The sequence below is a fragment of the Eriocheir sinensis genome, chromosome 26 (genome assembly GCF_024679095.1).
Source record: "Eriocheir sinensis breed Jianghai 21 chromosome 26, ASM2467909v1, whole genome shotgun sequence".
Taxonomy (NCBI): Eukaryota; Metazoa; Arthropoda; class Malacostraca; order Decapoda; family Varunidae; genus Eriocheir; species Eriocheir sinensis.
In genome coordinates, this window is record NC_066534.1 from 10,161,984 (window position 1) to 10,184,188 (window position 22,205).

At 43.8% G+C, this 22,205-nt stretch overlaps 1 protein-coding gene across 3 annotated transcripts in view; it reads right to left on the minus strand.

Annotated features, from left to right (window-relative positions):
* Positions 1-14,120: 14,120 nt before the first annotated feature.
* Positions 14,121-22,205, minus strand: part of LOC127003747 (cryptochrome DASH-like) — a 52,686-nt gene continuing 44,601 nt past the window's right edge. For all 3 annotated transcript variants that reach the window (XM_050870738.1, XM_050870736.1, XM_050870737.1), the window contains exons 11-13: positions 21,981-22,100; positions 19,198-19,371; positions 14,121-16,304 (exon numbers count right to left, since the gene is read on the minus strand). In XM_050870738.1, coding sequence (XP_050726695.1) covers positions 16,227-16,304; positions 19,198-19,371; positions 21,981-22,100 — 372 coding nt within the window. In that variant the 3' untranslated portion in view covers positions 14,121-16,226. The remainder of the gene's footprint in view (positions 16,305-19,197; positions 19,372-21,980; positions 22,101-22,205) is intronic.

Below are 22,205 nucleotides of genomic sequence, written 5' to 3' on the forward strand. Positions count from 1 at the left end.
GACGGACCGCCTCCCCACACACACACCGCTCCCCACTTGATACGCCACTGCCTCTGTCTAGTGTGGGCTAGGGATGGGCAAGTACCGTTAATTTCAGTACCGGTAGTACCGGTACCGAAAACTCAAGTACCGTTAGTACCGGTACCGGTACCGGTACCCGAAGGAGTTTTTTTTTTCTTAATGACTTCTGATGAAATTCCCAAATAAATTTCCTGTAAAGAAAACTCTCTCTCTCCTTCAACTTAATATCAACTAGAGTAGAAATGCAACGTTTAGGAGCATTCTGATTAATGTAAAATCACTTAGGTTTAAGGACAGACCACCTAGTCTGGACCATGGGGTCTGTGTGGTCTGATTTTCAATGTAAATCTATGTAAATCTCTCTCTCTCTCTCTCTCTCTCTCTCTCTCTCTCTCTCTCTCTCTCTGAATGAAGTTAATATTTATTTTTTCGATAAAAAAATAGCATGTATAGTTATTATGGATGTACTCGATCATAGTCTAATAACAATAACAGTATTTATATGCAACCTAAAAAAGAAAAAGAATCGGACATGAAGAATTATCCAATAACTCCAATAAATAAATAAAATAATGGAAACGGGACCTGTGATGGAAACGGAAAGCAGGACAAAATGGTGGGAACTTGGGGAGACGGTCAGTGGGGCAGTGACTCAGCGTCTACACACAGGGCCCATACCTCGTGTTACCACATGGAGGCGGGTGAGCGCCGAGCGTCACTAAGATCCAAACGGTACCGGTACAAGCGGCAATGCGCAGTGCCGAGTGATCATTAAGCTTCCCGGAACCCAAGTGATCATGAGGCTTCGCGGTACCAGGTACCGGTACCGGGTACCGCGAGGAATCGATTCTTCGCGGTACCAGGTACCGGTACCTGGTACCGGTACCTGATATCGGTACTGGTACCGCGAAGCCTCATGATCACTTGGGTTCCGGGAAGCTTAGAAGTCCTCGCCAGCACTCCCAAGTTAATACCAAAGTTAACAGTAGGTATTAAGCTAATAGTTGTTGAGGATACACTTTGAGAGTGAGTTAATACAAAAGTCGAAAGTTAATACCAAGTTTAGTATTAATAGTTGTCGAGGATACGGGCCCAGGAATGCAAGAGGGAGCGGGTGGATACACTGAGCTTTCCCACGCTCAACTCTCAATTAACGCTATGGGAAGGGGGGCAGGGGAGGTACAGGAAAGATTAGTACGTATAAGCTTCTCTCGCCTTGCTCCACCAAGGATAATGTTAGGATCACATACATGGTTTAGCTAGTGCACATAACAGGCATAAATTTCCTGGCTTTTTTTCCAACAAAGGAAACAGTTAAAAAAAAAAAAAAGCCCGCTAATCACTGCTCCTACGAGGGGAGGGGTAAAAAAACTTTCAAAAAAGTGTTATGTAAATTCTGAATGGCTCCTAATCACTGTTGTAGCATTTTTTCATTAACATATCTGCATAGAGTATGTGATAATGTGAGAAGCCTACTTCATACAACCTGAAAAAAATCAAAGGAATATTCGCAATAACTCACGAATTTTAGACGCTCTGCTATAGGAGTTTGAAATTCTGAGTATGGAAGCACTGAGTGCAAATCAGTCAATCAATCAGTTAATAGAAGTCTAAATGCAGGCCCCCTTAATTCCTCTCTTAAGTTGTTGGGCCCCAGAACAGCCGATAACAATAACAACCGAGAACTCAGAAAACTGACCAGACCTCAACAGACACCGAGGGAAAGAACACCGCAGTGCGAAGGCAAAAAACAGATATAAAACATCGGAGACAGGAAGACCACAAACCGAGAGGGAAAAGGCAAAACAAGGGACAAAGAGAAAAACAGATAAAAATCAGTTTGTAAACGTCTGTGTACGAAACAACATACGTATGTGTGTACACACAAGAACACAACCTGACTCCAAAAATGCCACACAGCCCCTTCCCCCCGATACCCCCCTTGACATTACGACTAACGGAATACAGAAATTAGCCAATTATCGCTCCATGTAAAATTTTCGAACACATAATACATAAACACATAATGACTTTGACACAAACAACATCCTTACTGACTCACACATTGACATTGATCCACATACATACTTACACAACGCAAACAGTGAACGTAACACACAAACCAAAAATACCAAACATATCACACTAACACTGACTCATACAAGCACTCATACTTTCCACACCTCATACGTGCCTGGAACAGCCTCCCTTAACAGAATTTAGACTGCGGTACAGTATTGTTGTGCCGGACGTATTACTTGGGTTCCGTGTCGCCGTCACTAGACTCCGTGGGAGGGAGATATGTAAACACTTTGCACAACTTCTGTAGTTTAATATTCTTCCTTAGTAGTACACTTCACTCTGAGTCTTCACTAACCACTAGCTTATTATGACTGGGACTGGCCCTCTCTCGCCCTCTTCTCCTATATATATCCAGAACAGTACAGTCTAGAATGTTACAGTATATTTTAGATCATACAAGAACATGTAGCAAAAATATATGCGAGTTGGCAACACTTCCCGCCTGGCGTCTGGCCGCGCCCCGCGGGGCGCGGATGGCTCGCCTTGTTCCCCGCCCCCCTGCTCGCTCCTCCCGGAGCCTTCTAGAGGCCTATGGTCGCCGGGGGAAGCTTCCAGCACAACAGTATAGACTCATTCAGAAAACAAATACACACTCACTTGTCACCACGTGCAACACACCAACACCAACAATTAGACTTGATTCACTTCCCTCCACTGCACAGAGCACACTCGGCTCCCCCGTCCCCCCAACAGCCAACCCAAATATGCGTGTTATCACTGTTATGCACCTGCTGCATTATTTATCAAAATCAAGATCAAGCTCAATATGGCCAGTAGGAGGATAAAAGCGATACACATTCAGACACTGAAAAGTGAAATGAGTGTGGCGACGTCACAGAGAATTGAAAGTAAAAGTGAAAGTGGGTGTGTATATTAAACGAATAGCGGAAAGTAAATAACATGGGTAGTCACTGACAGAGTGAATTGAGCCAAAGGGCATGGAAAAGAAATACTGCTATTGGGTATGTAGAAAAGAAAATAGGCGTGACAAGAGTAGGTATATAGGTCCACCCCAAAGCAAAGAAGGATGAGGGGTAGAAATAGGCGATGTTGGCGGAACAATATATAGTCCAGCAGATGCCGCTCCAAGCAGATCGAACAGACATCGGAAAACCACTGTGTGGTATGAATTATTATTATTTTTATCTTTCACAGTAAAGGAAGCATCTCAAGGAAAAAATTACCGAGAAAAAGAGCCCGCTACGCACTGGCCCTATAAAAAAAAAAAAAAGTTAAGGAGTAGCCAAAAGAGAGGTCAGTTTCGGGAGGAGAGGTGTCTCGATACTCTCCTTTTGAAAGAGTTCAAATCGTAGGGAGGAGGAAATACAGACAAAGGAAGATTGTTCCAGAGTTTACCAGTGCAAGGGGTGAAAGAGCGAAGACGCTGGTTACCTCTTGCATTACGGATTTGGCCAGTACGTAGATGTGACGGCGATGCTGCTATCAGGATTAAGGAGAGGTGGGAAAGGTGAATTGAAATTGTTAGAGATGTTTTTGGCATTCCCTAGAAGAACCAGAAAAAGTAAGGTTTTGTCATTTATTATAATTATTGATGAAAGTGTTTTCGGTAAGTCGAAGAATAGATTTGGCACGATTCCGGGCAGAAATGTAACGATCGTGATTAGCAGGAGTGCGAAGACTCTAGTACCCTTTGTGAGCTGCCTCTCTATCTTTGATAACACAAAAACAATAGATGTATGTAGGTGTATGAAGCTATTTATGAGGTAATTATAAATATATGAAAATGCAAAGAAAGTGTTTGTTCGTCGATGTGCAGCAGGTCTGCCGCCGGTAGGCCGGCGGCAGACTGAGTCCAGTAATTCTTGGTGGTAGGGCTTTCTCTCGAGATTACTTCCCACTCAGGTCGCGTTGACGACTGACTCAGCCACTCCATAATTGGTCTCAGATCTCGGTCCTCCCGTTGCAGTTTTCCCAAGTCTTCCCATGGCACCTCCGCTGTCTGTTCCACTGTAGTGCGGCGGCACATATTCTGGACGCTTTCCCTCTGGAGGCAATGTTGACACTCAGGTAGGCAGGGGCGCCGGCTCAAGCTGTCCGCGTTACCGTGTGTTAGTCCAGATCGGTGCACAATAGTATAGTGATGCTGCTCTAGTTTACCTATCCAGCGAGCAAGCTGGCCCTCAGGGTTTTTCAGTGACTTCAGCCACCGCAATGCAGCGTGATCCGTGCGGATGGTGAAAGTTGCACCGTACAGGTAACCTGAGGTAAGCATGGAAAAAGTCAAGGCTCTTGACTACTGCCAGGAGTTCTTTCCGGGTCACGCAATAGTTTTTCTCGGCTGGAGTGAGCTTCTTGCTGAAGTAGGCCACAACCCGTTCCATGTCGGCACATGCCTGGGACAGCACTCCACCAATCCCCTCATCACTGGCATCACAATTAAGTATAAAAGGCTTAGAGGGGTCTGGGTAGGTGAGTACGGGCGAGCTGATGAGGGCCTCCTTGAGCTTCTCAAAGGCAACCTGAGTTTCCGCTGTCCACTCAAACTTGCGCCCCTTCTTCGTCCGGAGGTGCAGTGGTGCAGCAATCGTAGCGAAGCCTTTCACAAACCTGCGGTAGTATGAGCACAACCCGAGGAAGCTCCGCAGCTCCTTCACGTTGGTGGGTGTCGGCCAGTCCCTTACCGCAGCCACCTTCTCAGGATCAGTGCGTACTCCAGCCTCGCTCACGATGTGTCCCAAGTATTGGACCTCCTTTTGGAACAGACAGCATTTCTTCGGGCTGAGCTTAAGGTGTGCAGCTCTAAACCGGGCGAAAACCTCTGATAGCCTTTCCATCTCCTGCTCGAAGGTCTGGCCAAAGACAATCACGTCGTCGAGGTAGATGAGTGCCGTCTTCCAGTGAAGTCCCTCCAGCACCCTCTCCATCAGCCGCTCGAACGTGGCCGGCGCGTTGCACAGGCCAAAGGGCATGACCTTAAACTGCCACAGGCCTTGACCGTAGGAGAAGGCTGTTTTCTCTTTGTCCTGCTCCGCCATTTTGACTTGGTGATACCCAGACTTCATATCCAGTGTTGAAAACCACTTGGAGCCCACCAGGGCGTCGAGCGTGTCGTCGATCCGTGGGAGTGGGTATGAATCCTTGATGGTGAGATCGTTGAGGGCTCGGTAGTCCACGCAGCACCTGAGGGAACCGTCCTTTTTTCTGACGAGCACTACAGCAGACGCCCACGGGCTGCTGGACCGCTCGATTAACCCCTGTTGCCGGAGATCATCCATTACCTCATCCATCTCCTTACGACGGACTGGTGCCATCCTTCGAGGAGCTTGCTTCACTGGGCGGTGGCTACCTGTGTCGATGTGGTGCTCTACCAGATCCGTACACCCCAAGTCCAGGTCTCCTGTGGAAAACACATCTGCATTCCTTACGAGAAGCTCCCTGAGCTGTTCCACTTGGGGCTCCTCTAGACACTTGGAGCTCCTGTCAAACAGGTCGCGCAGGTAGTCGGGCAGCTCCTCCTGGGGCTTCGTCAGGGTTCTCCTGCAAACACAGGTTCTCGGTTCCTGGTCGATCTCTTGGCACAACCCCACCATGGTCCCTTGTTCTATTTTCTTTGGGCTGAAGGAGACATTGGCCACGACGACAGGCACTTCCACTGCAGCAGGGTCTACCAAAGTACTGCCTACAATCACCCCGTTTTCTACCGGACATCGACTTCCACTCTCTACCACACACAGGCTAGCCGGGTGGGCACCCGTAATTTGACAGGGTAACAGCATCTCCGACCTCGCAGGGATAATGGTGGTGCGCTTGACCGTCACTGGCAGGTCTTCCTTGTTCACAGTCGTCAGTGGCACCCTCCTTCCTCCTACAGTCAGCTGCTTAGCGCGAAAGTCCAGCTCGCACCTGTGGGAGACAAGATAATCCATACCTAGGATGCAGGGGTCGTCCATGTCGGCCACGTACACAGAGAGGGACTCTTCCTTTCCTCCGAGCTCAAACTTCACGTCCACTGGGCCTCTGAGCTCTGCATAGTGTCCAGTGACTCCGCACAGTCGATGCGACGTCTTAGGAAGCCGACGATGACTCACCACGTCAGGCCGCACCAATGTGCGTTCCGAGCCTGTGTCGACGACCACAGGCCACAACACTCCGTCAACCTTGCCCTCCACTTGGCAACTCGTCATGGTGGTTCTCCTGCACATTGACATCTTCGGGGCATGTACAGGACAGACTGGTCGTTGCCCCCGTGAACCAGTCCTCCTTAGTTTCCCGAGTGGTGGTCCCTCGCCGGGGGCACAGTTTTCTCGCAGTACCAGCACGTTCCTTGGAACCTGTCTGTGTCGCTGACAGCGCCCTTTCGTGCCCTAAAGCCAGAAGTCGAGTCGTCCCTGAAGCTTGACAAGCTAGACCTAACAAAGGACTCAAACTCCATGGCACGTGCCAGAGCTTCCTGCATTGATGTTGGCTTAGCTTGGTTCACTTGTATCTTCAGCTGAGGGCTGTCCAGGGCATCGATGAATTGATCACGCAGCAAAACCGTCAGCAGGTCAGGGGTGGCATCTGGGTATGCCTTGTGCGCCATGCTCTCAAGGTCCTGAGCGAGTTCCTGAAGAGACTCGCCGCGCCTCCTGTTGCAGGTTCTGAACCTAACCCTGAAGAGTTCGTTCTGGTGCTTGGTCCCATATCGTTGCTCCAGCGCCTGTGCCAGCCCGCTGTAGCTGCCCTTTGTCGCATTGTCGAGCTGAGCAAGGACCTCCAGCGCCGCCCCTTTCAGGCTAGTGGCCAGCTGTACCGCGCACTCTTGGTCATCCCATCCGTTCCGAGCTGCCAACAGCTCAAACTGAGCGCGGTAAGCCTCCCAGGAGACCTTGCCATCAAACTCCTGAGGCTTCTTTCTAACAGGCGAACCCAGCAGACTCATGGGGCTGGCGGAACTTCTTGCGGGGATAAACTCAGGCGAAACAGGGCTCAAACTACCCCGGACTTGCGTAGGAGAAGCATCTTGGGTACAACTAGCCCCTGCAGGCACTGGCTGTCCGTTTCCAGCCAAGCAGTCTTCAAGGGCCTTCACTCTGTCACTTACGTCACAAACTGCCTGTTCAGTACGGTTCACCTTTCCTTGCACTACTAATATTTCTTTGTGTGTCGTCTCCCGTACCACCTCCATCTCTTTTTGAAGATTTGTGTGTTCTTTCTCCACTTCTATCAGGCGTTGTCCCACGTTCGTGGTCACATCAGTCATTTCTCTTCGCACTAACTCACTTCCATCTTGTACTGCTTTAAGCTGTAGCTGTAATCCTGTGAAGCGATCTTCTAGCTGTTCTTTGAGTTCTTCGAGTGTTCCTTCATGTTGTTGCTGTGCTCTTTCTTGTTGTTGCTGTGCTCTTTCTTGTTGTTCTTTGAGTTCTTGGTGTGCTCTTTCTTGTTGTTCTTTGAGTTCTTGGTGTGCTCTTTCTTGTTGTTCTTTGAGTTCTTGGTGTGCTCTTTCTTGTTGTTCTTTGAGTTCTTGGAGTGTTCTTTCTTGTTGTTCTTTGAGTTCTTGGAGTGTTCTTTCTTGTTGTTGCTGTGCTCTTTCTTGTTGTTGCTGTGCTCTTTCTTGTTGTTGCTGTGCTCTTTCTTGTTTCTCCCCCTGTAGTCTTAAGGCTTCCAAAAGTTCAGTCAACATGTCGTCCCTCTGGGCAGCTTGGGAACGAGTCTCCATGGCGAAAAAACAAATGGCTACACTCCTGACACCAGTGTTAAGCCGGACGTGTTACTTGGGTTCCGTGTCGCCGTCAGGAGACTCCGTGGGAGGGAGATATGTAAACACTTTGCACAGCTTCTGTAGTTTAATATTCTTCCTTAGTAGTAGCTACACTTCACTCTGACTCTTCACTTACCACTAGCTTACTATGACTGGGACTGCCTCTCTCTCGCCCTCTTCTCCTATATATATCCAGAACAGTACAGTCTAGAATGTTACAGTATATTTTAGATCATACAAGAACATGTAGCAAAAATATGTGCGAGTTGGCAACACTTCCCGTCTGGCGCCTGGCCGCGCCCCGCGGGGCGCGGACGGCTCGCCTTGCTCCCCGCCCCTTGCTTGTTTCTCCGGGAGCCTTCTAGAGGCCTATGGTCGCCGGGGGAAGCTTCCAGCACAGCATTATTATAGTCTCCTTCACTCACAATCAGTCGCGGCGGGCGGTGTAAGAAGGGCGGCGAGGGCGTGCATGTGCTGAGTACACCCTTCACAAATAAAGGACGGGGAATAGCTACCACCATGACAGAGGGCACCATCCTGCCGCCAGTTTAAGGTGAGTATTAAAGAGAGAGAGAGAGAGAGAGAGAGAGAGAGAGAGAGAGAGAGAGAGAGAGAGAGAGAGAGAGAGAGAGAGACTATCATCTCAAATAGATATTTTTTTGTGATTTGCTATTTAGGTAATAGGTAACCAACCAATTTTCTTAACTATATAATTGTAAAAAACTAATTACAATATATAATATTATATTCATAATTATAATAATGATTTAATTTTTATGGATAAATGCTAATATAATTGAAAATTACTGTACACTATATAAACTTTGCATCTCTACTTACTTTAAACAAAATTGTTAAGAAATATTCAGTAAATGCACGTTAAATTTCCTAATCTGGTGTTCGAAATACTCTAAACAGGGGAGAATAGGGTCCTAAAAAGTTATAGCTGGGAATGTCCTGAAAGGGTAACAAAGACATTGCAATAAGGTAGCAACAAAGTCCTCAAATGGTAGTAAAGATGTTGCAATAAGGCATCAAGAAGGTCCTCAAAAGGTAGCAAAGACATTGCAATAAGGTAGCAAGAAGGTCCTCAAAAGGTCACAGGTACGTTGTTACTAAACTTTGTGACAAACTTTCTGGGAGTGGACAAAATTCTGTTCCCACAGCGCTTTCACAGAGTCCCACACAATGTGTCTTGAACGTATTTGTAACTTTTGACAACGTTGCTGCAGCGTAATATTGTTTGCTCAGATATCTTTGCCATAATAATATGATTGCGACATCGTCGTATGTCTTGATCACTTCTGAATGTGCCATATAATATGACTGAAATTGAACATAGTATGTTGAAGTGAAGTACTATTTTCATTAGTTTAAAATAAATGTAAGATAGAATTTTCCTCCTTGTTTATTCCCAAACTCCAGTTTCCTTAACAACTTGAACTCGAACACATTATCCAAGGATATGACACAGTAAGGTTTTTAAAGAGTAATAATAGATGGGCTTTAGTGTCAATATCCAACACTAAAGGAATAGATGACTAGTGGACATAAGGTAGTGTCAATATCCAACACTAACTAGTTTTTTTTTTTTTTTTTTTTTTTTTACAGAAATGGAGACAGCTCAAGGGCACAAAAATGGAAACATTAATAAAAAAAAAAAGCCCCCTACTCGCTGCTCCTAAAAAGAATCCAAAGAGGTGGCCGAAAGATAAGTCAGTTTCGGGAGGAGAGGTGTCCTGATACCCTCCTCTTGAAAGAGTTCAAGTCGTAGGCAGGAGGAAATACAGATGAAGGAAGATTGTTCCAGAGTTTACCAGCGTGAGGGATGAAAGAGTGAAGATGCTGGTTAACTCTTGCATAAATGGTTTGGACAGTATAGGGATGAGCATGAGTAGAAAGTCGAGTGCAGCGGGGCCGCGGGAGGGGGGGAGGCATGCAGTTAGCAAGTTCAGAAGAGCAGTCAGCGTGGAAATATCGATAGAAGATAGAAAGAGAGGCAACATTGCGGCGGAATTTAAGAGGTAGAAGACTATCAGTATGAGGAGGAGAGCTGATGAGACGAAGAGCCTTTGCCTCCACTCTGTCCAGAAGAGCTGTGTGTGGAGCCCCCCCACACATGAGATGCATACTCCATACGAGGGCGGACAAGGCCCCTGTATATGGACAGCAACTGTGCAGGGGAGAAGAACTGGCGGAGACGGTACAGAACGCCCAGCCTCGAGGAAGCTGATTTAGTAAGAGATGAGATATGAAGTTTCCAGTTGAGATTTTGAGTTAAGGATAGACCGAGGATGTTTAGTGTTGAGGAAGGTGATAGCTGGGTGTTGTCAAAGAATAGGGGATAGTTGTTTGGAAGATTGTGTCGTGTGGATAGGTGGAGAAACTGTGTTTTTGAGGCGTTGAAGGACACCAGGTTCTTCTTGCCCCAATCGGAAATAATAGTAAGGTCTGAGGCTAAGCGTTCTGCAGCCTCCAGCCTTGAGTCGTTAAGTTCCTGAAGGTGGGTCTTCTATTAAAAGAAGTTGAATAATGCAGAGTGGAATCATCGGCGTAGGAATGGATAGGACAGTTCGTTTTGGAAAGAAGATCATCAATGAACAACAGAAAAGAGTGTGAGATAGGACAGAAACATGTGTGACAACACTGTTAATAGATTTAGGGGAAGAACAGTGACCGTCTACCACGGCAGAAATAGAACGTTCAGAAAGGAAACTGGAGATAAAGGTACAGAGAGAAGGATAGAAACCGTAGGAGGTAGTTTAGAAAGCAAAGATTTGTGCCAGACCCTATCAAAAGCTTTTGATATGTCCAGCGCAATAGCAAAAGTTTCACCCGGCTAAGAGGATGACCAAGAGTCAGTTAAGAAGGCTAGAGATCACCAGTAGAACGCCCTTGCGGAACCCATACTGGCGATCAGATAGAAGGTCAGAAGTGGAAAGGTGCTTTTGAATCTTACGGTTAAGGATTGATTCAAAAGCTTTAGATAGACAAGAAAGTAAAGCAATAGGACGGTAGTTTGAGGGATTGGAGCGGTCACCCTTCTTAGGTACAGGCTGTGTGAAGGCATACTTCCAGCAAGAAGGAAAGGTAGATGTTGACAGGCAGAGGCGAAAGAGTTTGACCAGGCAGGGTGACAGCACGGAGGCACAGTTTTTAAGGACAATAGGAGGCACTCCATCAGGTCCATAAGCCTTCTGAGGATTGAGGCCAGAGGGCATAGAAAACATCATTTTGAAGAATCTTTATAACAGGCATAAAGGAGTCAGAGGGGGATGAGTAGGAGGAATATGCCCAGAATCGTCCAGAGTGGAGTTTTTAGAAAAAGTTTGAGAGAAGAGTTCAGCCTTAGAGATAGATGAGACGGCAGTGTTGCCGTCAGGACTGAGGAGTGGAGGGAAAGATGAAGAAGTGAAGTTGGAGGAGATGTTTTGGCTAGATGCCAGAAGTCACGGGAAGAGTTAGAGAAAGCAAGGTTTTGACATTTTCTATTAATGAAAGAATTTTGGTTAGTCGGAGAATAGATTTGGCACGATTTCGGGCAGAAATGTAAAGTTCATAATTAGCATTAGTTTGAAGGCTCTGGTATCTTTGTGAGCTACCTCTCTATCATTGACAGCACGAGAACAAGCGTGATTAAACCAAGGCTTTTTAGCGTGAGGAGTAGAGAAAGAACGAGGAATGTATGCCTCCATTCCAGAGACAATCACCTCTGTGATGCGCTGAGCACACACAGAGGGTCTCTATCCTGGAAGCAATAATCATTCCACGGGAAATCGGAAAAGTACATCCTCAGGTCGTCCCACCGAGCTGAAGCAAAATGCCAGAAGCATCGCCTCTTCGGTGGGTCCAGAGGATGTACAGGAGCGATAGGACAGGATGCAGAAATAAGATTGTGATCGGAGGAGCCCAACGGAGAGAACAGTTTGACAGAATAAGCAGAAGGGTTTGAGGTAAGGAAGAGGTCTAGAATGTTGGGCCGATCTCCAAGACGGTCAGGAATACGTGTAGGGTGCTGGACCAACTGCTCTAGGTCGTTGAGGATAGCAAAGTTGTAGGCTTGTTCACCAGGATGGTCAGTGAAAGAGGATGAAAGCCAAAGCTGGTGGTGAACATTGAAATCTCCTAGGATGGAGATTTCAGCGAAGGGAGAGTGGGTCAAGATGTGCTCCACTTTAGAATTCAAATAGTCAAAGAATTTTACATAGTTGGTAGAGTTAGGTGAGAGATAAACAGCACAGATGTATTTAGTAATAGAATGACAGTGAAGTCTTAACCAGATGGTGGAAAATTCAGAAGAGTCAAGGTCGTGGGCACGAGCAGTGATGTCGTTAAGACGTAGGCGCAACATCCAGCTTTGGATTGAAATTTAGGATAGAGATAGTAGGAGGGAACAGAGTAGAGATTGCTGTCAGTAGCCTCAGAAACCTGTGTTTCGGTAAGGAATAGAAGGTGAGGTTTAGAGGAGAGATGATGTTCCACAGAATGAAAATTAGAGCGAAGACAGCGTTTGTTTCAGAAATTGAGAAGAAAGAGGTTCGAGGAGTTATCAAGACACCTCTCGGCAGCCAGAAGGAGTCCTCCTGGGGAATTTGTGGTCCCCCCCCCAGGCGGGACTCCGAGGCATTGCTTAATTGAGCCATTTTGAATTTTGAATTTTGGAAAAAGGTGTATATGTTATGTGAATGTAGTGTGGTGTGGATAAAGAGAGGATCTGTCTTTAGAGAGCATGCTGAACTACTCTCCGGTGTTGGTGAGACAATAAGGGGAGTAACTATAACTCTTCCGGCAGCCTATAAGGCGTTGACTTGTCATGCTGGGCTGCCGGGTCACCCATAAGGCCCATGGGGCAAGGTAAGAGAGCACACTGGCCCAAATCAGGTTGGGGACTCGAGCTGGGCTAGAGCCATAGTTATCCGGGCCACTGGCTTCCACGTGGTCCTGCTGGGTGTGCTGTAGAAGAGGTTACCAGCTCCTTTACCGCTACAGGCAAAATAGCGCAGACGAACAGTCATCTCCCACTGTTTTTTTATTAAAGAAGCAGGTATCCTCAGTCTGACTTGGTCCCAAGGGTTTGGGGATGTGGCCAAAGGCTGTCGCAATGAAAATTGTCTAGTCATTATTATCAGCACCTCCATGGTGCAGCAGGACTGCAATAAGCCAGGGAGAGATGCTGTGAGTGATAGCTGTTGAAACGCACAAGGCAAATCAATTCCGTGTGACCAGAGTACGTTAATCATGAGCATAGGCCTGGTCTTTTATCACTCCCTGGTGCAGCCTGCCTGCGATAAAGCCATGGGGTGCACCATAAAAACGTACGGACAGAAACACTACTAGTACCATGCCATTGCCTTCATAGGCAGATCGTAACTGAAAACATCATAATCCATCCTGCATGGTGCGGCACCAGGTAACCGTGTTGTGGCATCAGGTAACTGTCACAGCACCGACCTTGCCTGCCCCTGCGGGTGATGAGTTTACATGCCGCTCACTGTCACTGATCGCCATTACCCTGCATTCAGCGCGATAAGGCCGGGCAGCTTGACGTCCATGGTTTTGTCTACACAGGACGTCACCCGCCCAGTGCATTGTACTGGAAGAAAGCCTTGCCGGATACCTTCTGTGCTAAGGATGAACAGTTCCCTGTGTTAGGCGGGGCCCGGGACCACTTCCCCTGCTGTCCTGGTCACTTGTAGACTGGGACAGTGGGTGCTGGTAAAAAAAATGCCTCAGTTATTTTGGGAAGGAGGAGACTGATGCTGCAGGATACATTGACTACTCAAGCCACATGCACTGTGAGCATCCCCTTGGCTTCCTCCACTTGGGATTGCTGACAAATGATAGGTTTGGATAAAAGTATGCAAATCATACTCCATGAAACAAAACTACATTTGTGTGATTAGTTTCACAGCATTACAGTGGGGTCAGTGTGTCAGGATATAGGGTCATATATCCAGGGTGGCTTATATCACTAAAAAAATATTGATGTTTCCTCTTCTGGCTGTTCATTTCTCTTGAAACTACTTGATCCCCCATTCAACCCAAGGAGGATATGGGCTTAGTATTGACGATAAAGATAAGACAACAGTAGGTAAAATCATTCAAATGACTAAATAATTAAGAGTTGTCTTGTACAAAGTGGGCAACACTGCCTACACCTAACACTTTTAGTTTGATCAGCAGTTCATGTTGCATGCATGCAAAATAGACCAAACCATCAGCCCAGAATAACACCAAGAATACCTATAAATTCCAGAGGGAATATGGGGCTCAAATTTACAAAGTACACTAAGAGGGTTAATAAATGACTGACTGAAATCCACAATTTTATTGGGTAAAAATAAATATCATAAAATTTAGCAGTTTGCCATTACTATTAAGTTGGCAAGGTATCATTTATTGGAGATGTAAACTTAACCTGGTGGCATGCCATTGTGATACACGAAAAGTTAAAATAAGTAATCTTAAGTCAGCCTTTCAGATGAAATGTCTCTTGCCATCTGCAATGGACAGCACAATGCTATGCATTCCTGGGGTCACAAATCATAGTACTTATAAAAGCTTGCAAATATCCTTCCAGACTTACCTACATCACTCACTGTTAGAAGGAGTGTAAGAGTTTTTACTAAAATGCTTAGGAAAACACAAGGAGTGAGAGTGTAGCTGAGAGGAGCTTTTGATTGAGAGAAATTGCTGTAAAAAACCAGTACCTCACAAACTAAGCTAAAGTTATACATATCTACCCGTAATTACAGAGATATATAATCAACTACAACAGTTTATACAAGGGCAAGTAACCATACCCCTGGCATAATGGCTGCTGTGTATGGGTCAGCAGCCATCATACTTTGTCCACTTGATCCACAACCGATGACTTCACAGACTTCACTCCTACCTGAGTTCCTGACACTATCACTTGATATTAAGAAAACCTGAGACCAGTATCACCTCTCTGAGTGAACTCTGCACTGCAATAGTACAATAGTAAAAAACAAAGCCCACAAAAGCTAAAGTAAAGTTGTGCATCAACACTCATTTATTTGGTTTCATCCTCTCCTAGCTTAGCTACTTCATAACATTATTTTTGTTTATGCAATTCCTAAATCACACTTTTCTGAACATATTTGGTACAAGATATGGACCAAGGTCAAATTATTTATAGGGTTAGATTTGCCTAGTAACATAAACAGACCTGTGACAGTGGAAAACTGATCAGTGTGCCTTTATCATCATCTTTGCTGGTGTGTTTTGGAAGCTCCCTTACTACTTGTGAGAACTTACAAGTCCCTTGTGATAACCCTAATTGACTTGCAATACCACGTGGGATATGGGAGAACTCACAAGGCTTGAGAGGTTTGATAGATACTTCATGAAGTTTCTTATGAATATGTAGACACTCCTAATGCCTTAAGGGACCTCATAATGACTAATGAGTTTCGATAAATAGTGCCCTATGGAGAGCCCTTTTGTGAAGGTGATTTTTGCAGTGAATGACAACACATCCTGAAACCCTTGCTGAGGAAGTCTCCCCATCCTCAGTTGGCTCTGGGTAGATTATTTGTTGTATTTGTACTATTTATATGCCAAGTAAAGACAACCATTCATGAAGCAGAAGGAGGTCTTATCCTGTAAGTGTTGTGACATCAGTTGTTGGGTCTTTCGCCACCTCTATATCCAACCCAAAGGCTCTCTCAATGGTAAGTGATTTTTTTTTTCCTTTCTTTATTATTTTAGAGTAGGGGCCACTCCTATAATTCAGCAATTCTGTGAAGTTGGCAAGATCTATGTCCCATTTGTGTAGGCTTAAAACATTTTTCTGTACTAAACACGAGTGTTTTCATTATTTATCTATTTGTTGCAAACTTGTGCAAAGTTTCCTTATCTGCATGCTTGATTGACATTTACAGTGCCACAGGTGAGGTCAATAAGTGGTGACAAACACAAAATGGCACACAGTGTTGAAGCGCAGATACGAACTAAAAAACATGAGCATGTGGCGGCCTTCGCCACAAACCCAATCACGAAGCGCGGGACGGAAGTTGCTGGTCTAAGTGCTAGATCCAAGGCAGCTGACAGCGAATACTCATGAGGCGCAGAGTGGCAGCCACGCTGGTAGCTGATTGGCTGTGGAACTAGTGCTTGATTCTGTAGCGCCCTATAAATAGTCGTGTCTCTCGCTAATAAATCAGCTGCTGTCAGATCACCGCAGTGTTTCATTTTTCCTTCCCTGAACTAAGAAAGTAGACTGCCTGAAGTAGCACCCGCTACAAGCAAAAGGATAAAAGTGACTTTACATTCAGTATTGTTAGAGTGGGAAAGGCAACCAAAGAAACTTAAAATGAGAAAACTGTTATCATTTTAGGGGAGACTTTCAGGAAAAAAATAAACTGGGGTAAGAAGTGCCTTATTGCAGTTAAAATCACATTTTCGGTGATTTAAAATAAAAGTCGATCCCTCGTTGTCTCGGTCCCTTTGAGGACGATGCTTTCCCTTGCGTCTGTAATGAGAAATCAGGTTATCATAAAAAAATGTGACTAACCTCCATTCCAAGAGTTAAAATGTACATGATCGAGGCAGGGGTGTGAGGGATGTACTAAGTAGTCTTAATGTGCTATTGTACCCCTGGCAGGTGCAGGACCAAGGTTTACGGTTTGGATAGCTTTGTAAAGTATATCAGTGAGTGTATTGTTGGACAGTTCTTGAACCAGCTCTCACTAAAATGTAAACAGATGGAGCAATGAGGTTTCCACATTTTTATGCCCATGTAAGGAGGCCATGTACAGTGGCGCTACAAAGTGTTGAGACAGTTTGCAATGACTTTTGTTCAAATAATACATAATATTATTCGAAGGGAAGGGCTGCTTATATATATATATATATATATATATATATATATATATATATATATATATATATATACGGTATATATATATATATATATATATATATATATATATATATATATATATTGCACAAATATATTGCTTTTTATTTCAATGTAGTGATAAGCCCTATATTATAAAACAATAGTAAAAAATAATTAGCTGCACTTCATTTAATGGAATGCGAAATCAATACTACATAATGAACTCGCATTTGATGATGACATCATCAGGAACGACATTCATGCATGACTATGTATATAAATCTTGTGTGTGTGAAATCAGCAAGATTTTGAAAAAAAATCACAAAATCAATTGTCTATATTTTTAATTAATGGTAAAATCCAAAGAGAAGTATCGACAAGTGGCCAAACATATAATTCAAAGTTGCACGAGACACACGACAGACGACGCGATATAGCCTATTGTCTTGGTAGAGGAGTGACGACGCTTTGTCAACGCTGCACTGCTAGCCTACCACTTTCTTCCATTCATCACTGTCGAGTTAATTATGTACATCTGATCAAAATAATATTATTTATAACTTGTAGGTATGAATAGTGAAGTGACCCCTACTCCGCCCTGGCAACTCTGTAAATTAATGTGGGTACATAGCCTATCATTCCAATACGTTTCTCTCTGCCACATTCACATAGAGTACACTGTTAACCCCTTCACTATGGCTGGGCCAAAACAGCGCCCTGCGCCGTATCCGGGATCGCCGCGTGCACCAAATTTCAAATGTCGCTATTGAATACAAGTTTTCAGCCATAAACTTAACATTATCATCGTGTATTATATATGAAAACATGAATAATTAAAAGGTGCACATAAAGAAACTCACTACGGTCGGGCCAAAGCAGTGCCCCGCACCGTATCCGGGATTGCCGTGTGCGCGCCAATTTTCAAATGTCGCTATTGAATATGACAAGCTTTCAGCCATAAACTCAACATAATCATCATGTATTATATATGAAAACATGCAGAATTAAATGGTGCACATAAAGAAACTCACTTTGGCCAGGCCAAAACAGCGCCCCGCGCCATATCCAGGATCGCTGCTCACGCCAAATTTCAAATGTCGCTATTGAATATAACAAGTTTTCAGCCATAAACTCTACATAATCATCATGTATTATATATGAAAACATGCAGAATTAAATGGTGCATATTGAGAAACATAAATTAATTGATAATTTTGAGATGTAAGCATTAATATTGAGATAGAATAACTCATACATTGACTAAAGCGAGCCAGGACGCAGTATGCGCGTCCTCGGCTATGGTACGTGGCACGCAAGGATGCAGTATACGCGTCCTCGTGTTGAAGGGGTTAAGTTTTCGTTGCATTTAAGGGAATCACTGATATTTATTAGGTGTGTGCAAAACTAAACAGTTTAAAATTAAGTAGTTTTTTAAAAGTCGGTAGAGAATGTTTCCCTGAGGGTAGTTGCCAGATGTCGCCAGCCTATGCGCCGTGTCCGAAAGATTATGAAAACTGTCTGAACACTTCGTAGCGCAACTGTAAAGCTGCAACGTATTTCAAAGGTGTTACTTTACAACCCTTTGGATCATGCCCTGAGTGATTGACTGATGAAGGTTACAACAGAAGATTTTTGTAAAGAATCATAAAACTGAGGCAATCCTTTTTTATTGAAAGATACAGTCTCCTGTAGGATATGATTAGGTGTCAGCGCATATCTACATGTAGTCACTGTTGGAATTCAGATGGCAGTGCTGTCTGTTTACTAGGTGATTTAACCTTCTTTACCTTCAGTGCTTGTTTTGATTTTTCCTTGTCTATATCTAATGTATCTTATCTTATATTAGCCCTTTCACGCACCAAAAGTTTAATAAGTTTCTCTTTCCACTGCGACATCCGTCTGGGGCTACCTAGGGGGCCTAGGGGGCCCGTGCGGCAAATTTTTTTATCACGTTATCTATTTCACCCACGAGTACTCTTTTTTCCCGGCATTATTATATATCATTGGTTTTGGAAGAGATTATTCTGCCTTATGAAAAAAAAAAAAAAAAAAAAAAATCAAGAAATGCAAATAAATAGCTGACTGAAAAAAACAATTTAAAGGGACGACAGTCGCACTCACAGAATGCCTGCTGAGACGCAACTAAACCACAGGCATTTATCACTTCAAATCCAACGGCACGAGAGAGTTGACAATTATTTTATTTTATAGGTCTAGCTTGGATCATTGATGCAAAAAACTTTGACGCGATTCTGAAAGATACTTTATTTTTGGCGAATTTTAAAAAGTTTTTGACGCGATTTGAGTCAAAAGCTCAGATGTAGACGATTCCGTTTTGACGCGAATCTCATCATGGTGCGTGAAAGGGTTAAGAGGAAGTAGAATAAGTGATGGTGATATGATAGAATTGATTAGGAAGTAGATGTGATGAAAATGGTGATAATGAAAATGATAATGAAAATGATGATGATTAAAAGTAAATATAAATTCTTTCAATAATGCATGAAAGGTAGTTACTACTCACCCCTTTCTGTTGATGGCGGCTCCACTCTGGGGCAACCAAAATTGGATGTGGGTACGTTTCTCCCAGGGAGACCCCAGCAGAGGACAACTGGCTTGATGAGAGTTTCCAAGGGGTGTGGATCAATCCACCCCTCAACCCAGCCAACTCAGGCACCCAGCACCGCACAAAGTTACCCTGAAATCAAATCAACCCAGTGGTTATGATAAGATCACCTTTGTATTTTAATTATCTAGCAAATATTGTAACAATCTGCAAGAATAGAACAGACTTTTATCATTAAACATGACTACTGAACACATATCACACATTTTTTTTGTAGCTTCAATTCACTAAGCAAGGAGAAAAGTTTTCATTTGCAGACAGTTATGCTAGGCTATTGTCGCTGTACAATGGGAAAGGAAGCAGAGCTGACTGTAATAGTTACAGGAGGATTAGTCTAATCAGCGTGGCAGGAAAAGTGTACGGAAGGCTCTTAAATGAGAGGATGAAGAAAATAACTGAGTATCTTGTTCGTACAAGTCGAAGATGCGAACGTGGGCTCCCTTTGTTTGCCGCAAGATGAGTGCTCAGAGTGGAAAACAATAGGAATGGGGTCTCAGTCAGTGTTGTATACTCACAAAGGTAGCACCCGTCTGCTCATGTCTGTTTTTGTTTGTGCTCTACTGTGTGGGGTTTTCAGCACTATAATGTGGATTTGTTTCGGTTTACAATTTTTTGGTTTGTGAGCAAAATTCCAGAACGAATTAGGCTCGTACATCGAGGTACGACTGTGTGGACAGAAAGATAGATTGCTAGAATTTAATCTTTACTTCCTTCCTTTTGGTATGGAACAAATAAAACTTTTCACTGATTCTGTACCACCTCTCCCTTGGTTATATATTAGCAGACATCCACTCAATTACATACCGTATATCCTCTTAACTGTCAATATTCCTGGTGTTATACCATCTGCATCTAACACTGCACACATCAACCTTTCTACTTCACTCCTTATCTTTTCTGTCTGTATATCTCCCAGCTCCCTCCATTAATCCCACTACCTCATTCTCTTTCACAAGTCATCCTCTAACCATTTCCTTCCAGCAGGTCCAGTTTTTCTTCTTTTTGTCTGCATTACCTTTTTCATAGCTGTTTCTTCTATTGCAGTATTTTTGACTTGAACTCTCCTCAAAATCTTAATTTCACTCTTTTTACCTCATCTTACTAGATGCTTGCATAATAATTTATTTACTTTTCATCCCCTCTCAATCTTCCATTTCATTCTCTGGCATTCCCTTGAATAGATCAACAATATTACTTCACGTTATTCTCCAAATAATCCATGATATCACTTGTCTATCATGCATATACCCCCTTGTCTTTCCTTTGAACTCTGTGCTGCCACCATTATCATGGTTTTCTTGACTCCTTCAGTTCCTTACTTCCTCCTCTCAATACTTCATACAATTTCCTCTCCTCTCTCTCCGTACAGATGTTTTCATGTTATCTCTCTACCAGTACCAAACTACACTTTGACTATATTCACTATGCTAAAAATGATGACTGCAAGTTGGAACACTGACCTCACACAACTCTGCATCTCTAATATCCTTCAGCCTTTTATGTAATGCTTTTTGATCAACTGAAATAACTTGCTCTTCTCTTGTAATCTCCTCTTCCTTGTACACACATGGATCAGTTTGTGATGCAGAGTGTTTGCCAGAAACTCATTTATTTTTAACCCTTTCATTGCTAAACACTCGCAGCGAGCGTTAGGCGTATTTGCTGGTGGCGCTAAAGGCTCACTGCGAGCTCCACCCGCACTCAAATCTCCCACGTATGAGAGTGTTCCAACACTAATTCTCACAACAAAGGATTGCCAATTGAGTGGGTTCTTCACTAAATTTGGTGGAAAATCATATCAGCCCAGCGCGGCAAATCTACAGACGAGTAACTGGTGGATGTTCTTGCCCAATATAATGGCATTTTTGCAGAGCTTCACCTATCACCTGACTGATTCTTTGACCAAATAGTTGTAAATATTGCAGTTGGCAATACTCCCTTGCCAGAGTCTGAAGGAGAGATGTCCACAGTTACCTCAATATGGCTGATCATCCCGCATGCACCGATGTAAGTGTTAACATTCAACACTCCCTGAACGTGCATGTACATTCACAAAAGAGGCATACATAACTGACTCCAATAGATCTAGACCTCCTCTTTCCAGTGGTGTTTTTGTTTTTTAGCTGTGATGAATAGTTTTTGAGATACAGAGGTTAAAAGAGACCCCCCATTGGGCTGCCCGACTGTGCCTGAGGGGATAGTCGCGTCCGCACCACGCACAAGGAAAGGGTTAAGAGATGTCTGCCATATACTAATTACATCCATTAACTATATGCACATCCAATCTCCCACTATTACATGCATCCTCTTCATTTCCTACTTGAACATTTACCTCACCATCAGAATAATCTTGTTTCCCTTTTCAATCTTGATCATCAAGTCACTCAACTTTTCCTATTACATTATTTTTGTAATTTCCTCTCTTATTATTTATTTCAACTAGGGCATCAGCACTGACCCCCACACAGTTCCATATTCCTTGAACCATTTAGTCCCTGACCTATACCTTCCTACATCCTATGGAACACAATGATAATTGTCCTTCCTCTTTTTAACACATATTTCATCCACTACCATCTGTATAGCATTTTGCAAGTTTAAATCACTGAACACTGAAATTAAAAAGTAACTTTGTAAAGTATGTTTAGTTTGTTTAGATTTACAGTTTCAACAAAGCTTACCTCAGGGTCGTAGTCAAATGCTTGTTTGATCATATTGAACTTTCTGTTTTCTCTTGGGTCATTCCCAATGCCAGCTGCATAGTTCCAGTTCCCATAATTGCTACAAACATCATGGTCCATCTGGAAAAAATATAAAGATTGGTCATACAGCCATTCTGACAAATGTTACAGACAAAACACTGTTTGGGGAGTCAAGTTCCAAACCTCAACCTCCTCTACTGGTCT